The sequence below is a fragment of the Leuciscus leuciscus genome (assembly GCF_965113295.1).
Source record: "Leuciscus leuciscus genome assembly, chromosome: 7".
NCBI lineage: Eukaryota > Metazoa > Chordata > Actinopteri > Cypriniformes > Leuciscidae > Leuciscus > Leuciscus leuciscus.
The window spans coordinates 44931797-44945797 of NC_138731.1; the positions used below are offsets into that span (position 1 = coordinate 44931797).

At 38.5% G+C, this 14001-nt stretch overlaps 1 protein-coding gene and 1 long non-coding RNA gene across 2 annotated transcripts in view; one reads left to right on the top strand and one right to left on the bottom strand.

Annotated features, from left to right (window-relative positions):
• LOC309502335 (receptor-type tyrosine-protein phosphatase F-like) overlaps positions 1–4433 on the bottom strand; it is a 128715-nt gene extending 124282 nt beyond the window's left edge. Inside the window, exon 1 of the mRNA XM_082174704.1 lies at positions 4298–4433. Within this exon, the coding sequence (XP_082030830.1) occupies positions 4298–4343 (46 nt within the window). The 5' untranslated portion in view covers positions 4344–4433. The remainder of the gene's footprint in view (positions 1–4297) is intronic.
• LOC309502435 overlaps positions 1–14001 on the top strand; it is a 188375-nt gene that overhangs the window by 124934 nt on the left and 49440 nt on the right. The gene's annotated exons all lie outside the window — the stretch shown is intronic.

Here is a 14001-nt window from a genome sequence, read left to right on the forward strand (position 1 = left end):
AGAAAAGACCTTGAAGGAGGAGTATAAGAAGGGAATTTCCTGGGCTGGGTGTCAGGTCTTGCTCACGTCACGGGGTAGCTGCTGTGATTTTTGTGACCAAGCCTCATGGAGGACAATAAATATCTTTTAAAATACAATTTGATTCTTGGTGTCTCTTATGCAGTGATGATGATTGTTTAATTATTGTTTTTGCCACAACAGCCTCAACTTCTTGTCATTTTCAACCATAGTAAACACTGACCCATGACGTGATAAAAGTGTTAACATATTCTTTTGATATTTTCATATGATTAATATTCACGACACGTCCAATTCGCGAACTAATAATGATTCATTTTAATGAATCGTTAAAACAACTGATCTTTCCAACAGTGAACTCAGGAGACGTCTGAATCGGTGTATAACTAATCAGTAACACTTTACAATAAGGTTCTATTTATTACATACATTATATAAAAAGTACAGTTTGCTAACTCAAGCTTAAACTTTAAAATAAATAAAAACCACTTTTTTTAAAAGCATTTTAAACATTTTTCCACACAGTGCTATCAAGAATCGATAAGAGAATCGTTAAAGAATTGGATCGATAATCAGAATCGTCAGTGGCATTATTATTGATAAAATCTTATCAAATCCCATCCCTATGTGAAGACAGTAAAATTATAATCAAACATTAAAGAACATACATGTTTTTTAATATTTTTTTTTTAAGAGTAAAAAGATGCTAACATGAGGTCTTATTGTGTCACTGTCAGTCTTGTTACATCAGTGCAAAACTAGGGTATGCAGATTAATTATTATTATTATACATCATTCATCAGCATGCATTGATTAATCCCATGGCATGTATAAAAAAAAAAAAGTTAGTCTGAGGAGTTTGCAGGTCTGTTCCTGAAAAAAATACATGTTTTTATAAAAAAAAAAAATAAAGACAGTCTTTCTTGACTCCACTTAACATAAATACATGTTTGTATAAAAAAAAAATAATGACAGTCTTTCTTAAATTAACTTAACATAAATACTTGTTTTTCTAAATAAAGACAGTCTTTCTTGACCTGACTCCAAATGTTTTTTCAAATTTGACGTAGTGTTTTTGTAGCTAGATACCATTTTTTTCCCACCAGCACAGTGTACAACGAACCTTAAAATTGCTATTTTTAGCTGACACAAACTCAAAATAGTGACGGTGCTGATGCGGTGGTGACGCGTTCATGTAACGGGTGGCGCTGCCAATAAAGCGCCTAAAAGCTGTCACAAAGAACCGGCAAAAGTAATAATTATGAATATGTCAAATATAACAAGGAGACATTTTAAATGTTAACAATAAATAAGTGTTTTCTGTGTCGGCTGCAAAGGTGAAGTTGACGATGCTAACTCGTGATCTTCGCAGTGAACGCGCCAGAGAGAAATGCACATTTCATACGGATTACATAGGCAGAGAGCAGTCTGGTTTCTTTCGTTTTGAATTGTTCTGTTTAAAAGTAGACATTTCAAGCTTTCTATAGATATATTTCTCAGTTCTGTGAGGCAAGTAGGCTACCTTATACGCTGAGTTTCGGTTCATTTATGACTCATGATGAGACGAGCTCCAGTTCACGCGCCGGTGCCTCCGTGTCATGATTATCTAATTGTCTGCTATATTTACTTCTATATTTGCTATATTTAAATCCAGGCAATTGGTTGATTACAATACAATTAATACAAAACAAATTTCACTTTAAAGAAAGGCTTTGTGATTTCTGTTTCAGGTCTCTGTGAACGTTTTAAAGCAGTCTTTTGGTGCCGCTTTCAGAGTGCTCACGTCCGTAACATTGTTTTTTCCTCATAAATGCGAACACGAAAAATAAAATAAAATGAATATTATGTTCTGTGGAGAGCCACTACTTCATCCGGTGGGTAGTATTACTTTTGGTACTTTTTCCACCTAAAAGTTAAAGATTTTTTTGTGTCACGTCCGTTACGGATGTGTATTTCCCTCATATTAAAGGTTGTATCAGCGATTTCAGGCCCAAACATAAATGGTCACATTCATCTAATCTTTCCTAACGATCTGCTAGCTACCCGCCCCATAAGCATGCCGTCAAAAAAACGCGTCTCTGTAGCGGTTAGTAGCCGTAGTAGGCATTGTGATCACTTGAATATACCAACCACACACTAAATGCGTCTCTATATAGCACGCATTGTCTTTATCGTGCAATTTATACGCGAAAATGAGTTTTTACGTGCATATGATACGCATGGGTAGGTTTAGGGTAGGTTTAGTAGTGGTGTGGGGTACGCATGTATTATACGTTTGGTTAGGATTAGTGGTTTATCATTTGAGAAACCAATCCTGTTCAAGTAGTGCTATAGACAACACTTAATGCTTGTTGTTGGGTGTGTGTGTAAGCCTATTACATGCAATAAAGTACGTATCATATGCATGCAAAAACTAATTTTCGCGTATAAATTGCACAATAAACACGTTCAAAATCTGATTTCTTATCGCGCTAAAAACCCGTCACTCATGAATCAGTAGCCGCTTTCCGACCAAGTAGTTACAGGAACTTAGTTATAGGAACTGTCCACTTCTAAACAGAATATGAACTACTCTCCCCCAAACTCGGTTTTGAATGAATGAATGAATGAGGCATTTATATAGCGCTTTCATATGTACTACTGCACACCCAAAGCGCTTTACAATCATATCAGGGGATCTCTCCTCAACCACCACCAGTGTGCAGCATCCACTTGGATGATGCGACAGCAGCCACAGTACAACGGCGCCAGTGCGCTCACCACACACCAGCTATAGGTGGAGAGAGGAGAGAGAGTGATGGAGCCAATTCAATGGAAGGGGATTATTAGGAGGCCATGATTGGTAAGGGCCAATGGGTGGAATGTGGCCAGGACACCGGGGTTACACCCCTACTCTTTACGAGAAGTGCCATGGGATTTTTAATGACCACAGAGAGTCAGGACCTCGGTTTTACGTCTCATCCGAAGGACGGTGCTCTTTGACAGTATAGTGTCCCCATCACTACACTGGGGCGTTAGGACCCACACAGACCACAGGGTGAGCACCCCCTACTGGCCTCACTAACACCTCTTCCAGCAGCAACCTGTTTTTTCCCAGGAGGTCTCCCATCCAGGTACTAACCAGGCTCAGCCCTGCTTAGCTTCAGTGGGCAACCGGTCTTGGGCTACAGGGTGACATGGCTGCTGGCCGCATTTTGCTGTTTGCGTTCGCACTGGCCAAGTGGCCGTAGGAACTGGTAGGAGGGGTAAGGGAGTGACGCAAGCACGGCGACTTTTATTTTGACGGCGTGACGGACCTTTATTTTGACGGCGCTGAGAACGCCAGAGCAAACAGTGCTCGCATTCTCTGTGTTCATTAGTTAGCGAGATATCTGTCTAACAGTACTGTTTAACATGTTATTAGATAGAATTGTTATAAAAAGTACACAGTATATGAAAAAAAAAGTTATTAGCCTATGCCGTGTGGTTGATGTCCAGTGTTGCTAGCTGAGCAGAAACACATAATCATGTTTGACTTGGGTCCCCTCAAAGTTGCGTTGGATTTTCTCTTCAGCATAAAGGTTTAGAGGCCCATCTATCACTGTTTTCCATGTTTGTATCTAGTTTCTGGAGTAAATATATAGGCTATAATCTGTGTGTTTACATATAGCTGTTTTAAAAATGGCAGGTGCTGGTGTTTTGCGTGCGTTCGGTCATCAGCGTCACGGGTAGTTCCTATAGTGCTGGTTCATACCCTACTCTGAAGTAGTCTAAATTAGTTCCTCCAAATGGAGTTCCTAGAACTAAAGTCGTTCCTAGTCGGCGTGTTCGCACCGCAGGAACATACGGGTACTTTAGCCAATAGTTCTAGGAACTGTGAAAAGGTTCCTCCAGTCGGAAAGCGGCTATTATGTTTGTCTGCTGATCAAAGCACTGTGAGGGAAGGGAGTGAGGACTCAATGTTTCTGAACTTTTTGTTTTACCTCATTTGCGTTTGCATTGTTTTTACTGCTTACACAGTTATTTGAGTATATTATTATATTATTTCCAATACACAGCTTGTTTTTACTGATATGTTTATGGGGGAAACCCTGAGATCGGGTCCTGACCCCCGCTATTTCTGCCTCCACTAATAACTGAGTTTAGACCTGAATTCAAACTTGATCTCTCAGTAAAATCACAGCTCAATTATTTCTATATGAGAATAACAGTTATTGTTAAATCCTCTCTGTCTAATTTAACCAGTCATTTATTACATGGTACCAGAAGAGAAACAACCAAAGTCATATTTAAAACTCACCATCCAGACGCCAGAAACACAGACAGAAGAAAACGATGCGAAACATCTTCAGCGCTTTCAGTCCACAAATATGAAAAGACAAACTCTTCAAAACTGCTTCAGTAATAAAATGACAGATGAGCTGATGTGAAGCTGCTCTGTAGTGAAAGGAAGTGAAACTCCACCAACATCTCATGTAACTGCACATCTATAAGTGCTGATTCATGCGACCATCATGTGATAATTCACACTCTGAACTTGGTCACTTTGAACCACCAGTGTGCCTCAACTTGTAAAAGTGTCATTTTTAACAGAAATAAATGTGTTAAAAGTGTCTTACAGCAACAGTTTGCTTACCATGACAAGAAAGCATCAACCAAAGTTATTGTACATGCAAGCGTTATTGATTCAAGAACAGAGTGGATGAATTGTTCTCATGTGTAATGTTACTGTATGGGAGCATCAGCACAGAGAGTGAATTAAGGGAAGTCAGACACAGACTGGTTGTTTAATGAATGTAAATCATACGCTCACATTGCCAATGAGTTAATTGTGACGGGACAATCAGTCTTGAGTGGGACACACATTGTGTTTCTACAGTCACTCTGTGCTAAAGCTTTAAATTTAACTCACGAAGGACATTTAGGCATGATCGACACCAAACCGAATCTTCAAAGTCCTTGTCCAGCTTTATATGTGGCGCACTGCTGAAATTTGGTCAAATAGACACTAAATATACAATAAATGTTATAAAACATGGAGAGACTCTTGAAACTTTATTGATAAAGACAAATATATGGCAAATGGACAGCAGGAATGTGAGATATGTGTGTCTTAACATTCATGGAACCAAAAATTGTAAACTGGGTTTATAGAGGAGATGCTTTTTGTCTTTTTTACTTCAAATCAAGCCCTGACTACAAACACTAAATATCTTGGATAAAAGGAGAAAAAGTGTTTTATATGGATCAACAACTAAATAAAAAAAGAGAGAGAGAGGTTTACTTAAATAAGAGTTGTGCCGAATTATGTGACCAGAACCATAATGCAACCCTGCAGGATTATGGTTAGGATTGGGATTAGAATTAGCAATACAGCGTTCAACTAGAGTCACAGAATTCAGCACAACACCTGAACTCAAGCTTGATCTCACAGTAAAATCAGAGTTTGATTATTTCTGTATGAGAATAAGTGAACGTTAATCCTCTCTGAGTAATTTAACCAATGATTTATTAAACGGTACAAGAACAGAAACAACTGAAGTCATAAAAACACATTTGAAACTCACAAACCAAGTTCAACTGGCTTAAGTCTATTTTCTAAATATTATTCAGTATGCATATCTTTAATGTAACATCATCTATCATTTCTTTTCCATCTTCACAATCTCTACACTTTTCTGTATTTTCCTGATGACAGGCAGACGAGCTGGAAAACATGAGAGAATAGAGATAAATGAAGATGAATGAAGATATTCAAGCGGACGAGGAAGAAGGAACCAAAACTGATCTAAGGTAAAGCATGTGAAGGAATAAATAATCACAGCTAACATTGCTTTACCTTGCCGGTTTAACATTTATATGCTTTTGAAAACTATCGCCAACACTTGGGCCAAAGTTAGTGTTGTAATAACAAGAGGAAACAACTAGACAGCGGTTTAGGTTTGTGGATATATTTAAACTCATGACTTGTGTAACAAGCTGAAGGATTAAGAAAGAGGGAAATATAACAGAGGAGAGGAATTGCACTCATGAAGAACCAATCATAATAGAGAACATTAATGTAATGGATCATGTCACTAGCCACATTTCCATTACAGATTTGCACAAAACTTTTGCGATATTTTCTAAATGTCGATAAAAAACGATTGGGAAATGACGACATTTCCATTAACCGATGTTATGCGACTGAAATGTAAATTTTTTTCAACATATATCCCAGCCGCCGCACTAGCCATTATTTTTAATGGAAGGAGACGTATGTGTGTTATTCAAGCATTAATGGCAAGGAAAGACTCTTATACTGGGAGCGACACATATGAGGAGTTTCTGGTGTTTCTCCCTCATATCTGCTTTCAGGTCTTGATTGCAAATAGCACTATGAATTACATTACTTTAAATTGCAACTGCTAGCCTAGGCATATACATTTTATCATTTATATTAATACTAATAGGCTAATAATACATTTTATTATTAATATTACTACTGCTGCTAATAAATTTTATTTTTAATATTAGCCTACTACTACAACTATTGGCCATACTATAGGCCTACTAATTAAAGAATGCATTTACGATGGCATCTCTGACAACAAATCCAGCCTGTTGGAAATCTTGTTGCAGAAGATTTGCTTCATGAGCCTCGTCTGCTTCATGACCCTCTTCTTCGAGATCATCTTCCTCTTCGAAGGCAGAATACATTTTGGACATGTTAAAAAGAACAACGCAGGCGACAATAATTTTGCAAGCCCTTGGAGGCTCAACGCGCAGTTCGCTGTGGGGACAGTGAAATCTCCGTTTAAGCTGTCCGATCGTCCTCTCAACTATCGACCTTGTGTGTGTCAACGCATTGTTGTATCTTTCCTACAGGATCAAACAATAACCATAATTATCAACAAGTCACAATACATTTTAATACATTTTAATACACAAAAAAAGATCAATAAGTTAGACAACATATGTTTTTTTTAATGTTTTTTTATGATTTGTACATCTAAGTTGTCTGTAACATTATTAAATACATGCCTGTGCAGCGTTAAGGCGATTCATGAAGGGCGTCATGAGCCATGGTCGGCAGGGGTAACCACTGTCCCCTAGCAGAAGACCACCGTGCATTCCAGCCTCAAAATCTCTCCCGATCTTGCTCTCTGTCAAAAGTTATCTTCATTGTGCTTGTCCTCAAGCAGAAAGACTCATCAGTCAAGTGTGACTTTCATTTGAACTGCTTATGTTCATCACTCACCTGTCTGAAGATCTTCCAGATCACCACCAACCTTTTAATAAAGAACTGTTACGTTTACCTCTGTGTCTCATGAAAATTCTTCATCTGGCTTCTCACTTGGACACAGACTACTTACCCACAAAATCCCGATCCTTTGGCTAAAACAGTCCAAATTCCCCAACTTTCACTTCTTCCTCCTTCCACTCCTTCGGCGGTAGTCCAGCATTCAGTCCCATGGCCCAATCATCGACCTTTTCTGGAGCGGCAGAGGATTGCAGAAGATTTCTCCTAGAATGTTTGTTGTTTTCTAACCGATAAAGCAAAGATAGTAGGGCTGCTCGATTATGGAAAAAAATCATAATCACGATTATTTTGGTCAGTATTGAAATCACGATTATGTAACACGATTATTTCACATGACTTTGGGAACATGTTGCATTTATTAAAAAGACACCTTTCAACAATTCTTAAAAAAATCTAAATTTGAACATTTATTGTACTTTTTGAACTATTAAAATAAATAATATAACAGATAATACTTCAATGAGTATTTTAATAATTCCCGCAGGTCTACCACTTATAATGCGGAAAATACCCCCGCAATCATTGATTCACTTTAGCATGTAGATTGTATGAGTAGCCTAAATTAATCCACACAGATTATAAAATCAAATCAATCATTTTAAAACTTTCTCCAAGACGCAATTTCACAAACCGCGTGAGTGTTCAGCGGCGCCGCGTCTTCTCTCTCTCCGTCTCTCTAAATGGGTTGGACAAAGCAAGCGTCGACACTCTCGCGTTTAGGAGTCGGGACATGACGGAATTGTCACTTGCACAATCGGGCCAGCATTGCATCGTAACTAAAGTTGATCATTTTCACTTCTTTTTAAGTCTTATCAATTTAAACATTCAATCTGAGAGAGTTTATGGCTCCAGGAGGGGCGGAAGTGTGCGTGTCATTCAGAACACAAGACAAAATTAGAGCGTTCTTTCAAAACAGAACATGGCAAAATAATAGTTTTTTCTCGAATGTACTATTTTGGTGATCGTTGGGGGCCGAAATCGAAATTCAATTAATTGCACAGCCCTAAAAGATAGCCTACATAATATCTCTCCTGTCTGGTCGCACTCTTCAGTGGGCAAACACCATCTGGTACCAATACGGCCCACTCCCTTGTTTTCTGAACAGCTTCATCACACACTTCACACACACATTCATGGTCCGGTCTAATCAGTCTCTACATGAGAGTAACTTACTTGACAACTCAACTTCCTATGCCTCCCATCATCGTCCTCTTCCAGAGACTTGTTTCCTTGGACCAGTTACCTTCATCGTGCTTGTCTTCAATCCTGCAAACAGAAAGACTTGACGCTTAAGTGTGACGGTCATTTTAACTGCTTATGCTTATCACTCACCTGTCTGAAGATCTTCCAGATCACCACCAACTTTTTAATAAAGAACTGTTAAGTTTACCTCTGTGTCTCCTGAAAATTCTTCATCTGGCTTCTCACTTGGACACAGACTACTTACCCACTATAGTCACTGTTGTGGATATACATAAGCTACCTCGTTGAACACCAGCGATCTCCTTAATTGAATTCCAGCGACCTCCTTCGTTGAACTCCTGCAATCTCCTTCGTTGAACTCCTGCAATCTCCTTCGTTGAACATCCCTTGATCTCCTTTGTTGAACATCCCTTTGATCTCCTTCGTTGAACATCCCTTTGATCTCCTTAGTTGAACTCCTGCAGTCTCCTTTGTTGAACTCCTGCAACCTCCATCATCGAATTCCTTCTACCTCCATCGCCAAACTCCTGCAACCTCCATCGCCAAACTCCTGAGTCCTCCATCGCCAAACTCCAGCAACCTCCATCGCCAAACTCCTGAGTCCTCCATCGCCAAACTTCTGCGACCTCCATCGTCGAACTCCTGTGACCTCCATCGCCGAACTCCTGCGATCTCCTTTGTCGAACTCCCTCTCATGGTAACAAAACCCTATATACTTACCTGAATATTACTTGAGTCCTCCAACATATATTCAGTGTGGAATCCCCCCATTCATCTGCAACAGAGAAAACCAGCCACATCATCTCATCACTTGAAGTGTCAGTAATCTCTCAATACTCAATACTCCTTGCATAGAGATTACATTTTGGGGTGAACTAATCCTTTAATTAAAGCCTATTTGAATTGACTTCATTTTAAGGGGTATGATTACCACAAGCATTGTGTACTTTATAAAGTAATCAAATAAGTACTGCCTGATGCCAGTGGGAAAGACACTAGGTCCAGTTGATGGAACTGGCAGTGTTAGCGTTGAGCCCTGCTGCAATTTATCAATGTGTGAATATTGTATCTGTGTATGTGGAATTCATGTGGAACTCTTTCATACTCTTTGTAGAAGCAAATGGGCAAGTGGCCTCAACTTCTTCAGAGGGTCGTTTCACTCCCTGTACTTATCCTGCCAGATGGATGGTCAGCATTGAGGGGAAGGTCTTCTATGAAGCTAACCAACTTCATAACTTTGCCAGTGCTTTCGCTGTCTTTTTCGGCTCCTTTTATGCGTTCATTCTGGAGTATCAGGAGTCAGCATCCACTACACTGGAGATGGTACAGAGGTGAGTAATTCACCACAAAAAACTTAAAGGATTAGTTAACCCAAAATTAAAATTCGTGTATATCATGTATTCACACCCCATGTCATTCCAAACCTGTATGACTTTCTTTTGTGTAATACAAAAAGAAGATATTTTGAAGAATGTTGGTAACCAAATAATTTCACATATATATACAGTATTATTATATTATTTACAATACACAGCTTGGTTTTTACTGATATTTTTAGGGGGTAAAACCCTGAGATCGGGTCCTGACCCCCGCTATTTCTGTCTACGCTAATAACTGAGTTTAGACCTGAATTCAAACTTGATCTCACAGTAAAATCACAGCTCAAATATTTCTATATGAGAATAACAGTGAATGTTAAATCCTCTCTGTCTAATGTAACCTGTAATTTATTACATGGTACCAGAAGAGAAACAACCAAAGTCATATTTAAAACTCACCATCCAGACGCCAGAAACACAGACAGAAGAAAACGATGTGAAACATCTTCAGCGCTTTCAGCCCACAAATATGAAAAGACAAACTCTTCAAAACTGCTTCAGTAATAAAATGACAGATGATCTGATGTGAAGCTGCTCTGTAGGAAAATGAAGTGAAACTCCACCAACATCTAAAATAACTGCACATCTATAAGTGTTGATGCATGCGACCATCTAGCTCTTTATTTCTGATAATTCACGCTCTGAACTTTATCACTTTGAGCTCCAGTGCGCCTCAACTTCCTCTAGATCAAGGCAAGGCAAGTTTATTCTTAAAGCACATTTCATACACTATGGCAATTAAAAGTGCTTTACACAGAAAGGAATTAAATTAATCACAAGATAAAAGCAAGGAAAATGAACAGTTATAAACAGTTATAAAAGGAATTAAAAGAGATATATGATACAGTTATAAAATGAATTAAAATAGTAAAAAGATGATACATAGATAAACTTCTCATCTGGCAAAACACCGGTGTATGATATTTTTCACAACTCTGAGATTTGCATGGTGTGTGTGGTGTTCTTTCAGCGTGCCTAAGAAATCTATTGGACGTCTCCGATAGACCCAATTTTTCCCTAAAATCGTACAGGAGGAGCTCTAGGACTCACGGGGTAACCTCGGGTTCACTAACCCATCAGTCCAAACCCCAAAGATTTGTTCGGAAGGTCTAAGAATGGAGTCGATCAGAAGTTAGAGTTCAGTTTAGAATCAAAAGGAGGATGCAAAATAAAATCTAGTGTAATCGGTTGGATGTACAGTGGCACAGTGCTCATTCAGTAAATGCACAGCTAAACATGTGTTTTGAGTCTGGATCTGAATGTGGCGACTGTAGGAGCACATCTGATCTCTTCTGGAAGCTGTTTCCAGCATAGTAGCTAAAAGCAGACTCACTATGCTTAGAGTGAACCCTTGGTATTTCTAGCTGATGTGATCCTAATGATCTGAGTGATCTGTTGGGTTTATATTCAATATATTGAGGTCTAAAATAACCATTGAGTGATTTATATACCAGTAATAATACTTTAAAATCAATCGTAAATGTAACTGGGAGCCAGTGTAAAGACCTGAGGACTGGTGTGATGTGTTCATATGTTCTGGTTCTTGAGCACATGGCTGGTTGTGAGTCAAGGCTTGATTTTATTTCCGTTAGACCTTTGCCTACATTGACGCTGATGCATTAAAGAGGAGGGGCTCCCCTGTTCCAAGATGGCGGCTCTATTGACGCATTCGTTCCAATGAACTGCCGTAGCCAAGGCAACATCTAGTGTAGATATCTATGACTTCGCACAACGGTGTAATTTACTTCCGGGTAAAGATAGGATCAGTCAAATGAAATACATACAATAAACGTACAAACAAATATTACAAATTAAAAAACGATCGGAAATGTCGTCCAATTTTCTAATACTATTATTTGATGACAACAATACATTTGGAAAACAAAATACAGCCATTTCTGCTTTTTTTCTTTTAAACAAAAAACCAAGCTGCACCCTTTTTTAAATTTCATCTTTCATTCCGAAATAGAATAATGAATGAACGAAAAAGTACACGGACCAAATGTTAGTACTGTCCTGTAACAGTGAATGTTAATCTTCTCTGACTAATTTAACCAGTCATTATTACATGGAACCAGAACTGAAGCCATAAAAACATATTTAAAACTCTCCATCCAGACGCCAGAAACATAAACAGAAGAAAACTACTTTCAGAAACATTTTCTTCATCGGTTCACTGAAAAGCCCTTAAAATGTCTGAAAACATTGAAACGCGACTGAACTGTGATTATTTATCTGGTTATGTGTGAATCCTCCCCCAGTTTACTCTGACTCGTGTGTTTTCCAAAAGCCTGAAAATACTTAAATCATCTCGATGTGTATGTGTAAAACGTAATAAAAGCTCACGGAGACTTTCTGGTTCCCAAGTCACAATCAAAATCATCATTCCATGTGTAGCCGGTTGATTAAGCCATTTGAGCTTAATTCGATTTTTTTTTTAAATGTAATTTGTGAATTTAATTTGATAGTCGTGTACCTCAGTATATGCTAGGGCTATGTTCATACTAGTTCCCTCGTGGGTATATTTGCATGCAATGAGTCTGTGTTTGTGCAAAAAAGAACTTTATTATACACACAGTAGTTCAACAATCAGATTTTTATGCACTTAAAAGTTTACAGCACATTTATATATCTGTGAGTTTACAGCATATTTGCATGTTAACTTACAAATATGTTATGCATTTTCCATTTGTGTTTTCTGTGTGTGCTGTCCTGTTATGTGGGGTAAATCAACACCTACATTTACACATTAAATACTATATATCACTTCTCCTTTCAGCGTTCGCGTTCAGACTCATGGTGTATGCGGACGGGGAAGCAGAGGAATGAGAGGCCTTCTGATGATGTCTATATAGCCTACTAATCTTGACTCACTACTCTGTTAAAGGTGAATATATTCCTCATGTCCATCATCCCATTCATTGTGTGGTCGTGTTTCCATGGTGTCCGGAGGTTACCACTTGAAGTCTGCTACACATGTTTGGCTCAATACACAAATCATGTTTTGCTGTTTACTCACGCCGCTCCTTCTAGTGGTTTGTGCAAGATATGGTGGTTTCTTTCTCATTTGCTCTTCTAGTTCAACTGCCTTTAGTCTATTTTCTAAATATTATTCAATATGCATATATTTAGGCAAGGCAAGTTTATTTATATAGCACATTTCATACACAATGGCAATTCAAAGTGCTTTACATAGAAGAAATTAAAATAATAAAAAGAAATAAGAATAATTAAAACAGTTTAGAAAAATAAAATAAAATACAGTACTTATAAAAAATTAAAAATTAAATAAAAAAAGAATATTATTATAGATCTTTCCTTCAAAAGGATTCCCTTAAGACTTAAATCTTTCAACCTTCTTTTAACCTTCAATCTTCTTACGACTTCCATCTATCAACTTTCCTTTAACTTTCTTTTCTCCCTTGTGGTGGGTCAAGAGAGAACTCAAAAGCGAAAGTGACAATCACAGTTCTTTAATAGAAGCAGTAGTTCTGACCACAGGTAATGCCAAACAGAAAGTTCAAAACAGCAAACTGAAGAAGCCAGCATAAACTGGTAAATTACGAGAACACAATCCTCCTCTGTGGCAGGGACGAACTGGAAGCAGGTGAAGTAGCAGACCTCGTGAATCAGGTAGAACAGGGTTCAGGCGGCGAGCACCGAGCAGGTAACAGACTTCAGTTCTCTGTGGGTGTACAATGACGGGAACAAAGTATTTCCAGCAGAAACAGTTATTCCGTAGAACAGACAAGACACGACAGGACAAGATAGCAATATTACTCAGGTCAATGTGCATCTGAGACTACAAACAATCTGACAACAAGACAGGGAAAGAGAGAGTAGAAGAAGCCGAGATAATGAGAGAAGATGAGGGACAGGTGGAGAGGAATGAGCGTGATGGAAAGTGAAAACAGCTGTCAGTAATGAGAGAGAGCGTAGTGGTGAACTGTGTGACCAGCAGAGGGAGACAGAGAAGGAGACAGAGAAAGAGGCAGGATCATGACATCCCTCATTTACTCGCACGTTCTTTTCACTTTAATGTTACATCATCTATAATTTCTTGTCCAACTTCACAATCTCTACACTTTTCTGTATTTTACTGATGACAGGCAGACGAGC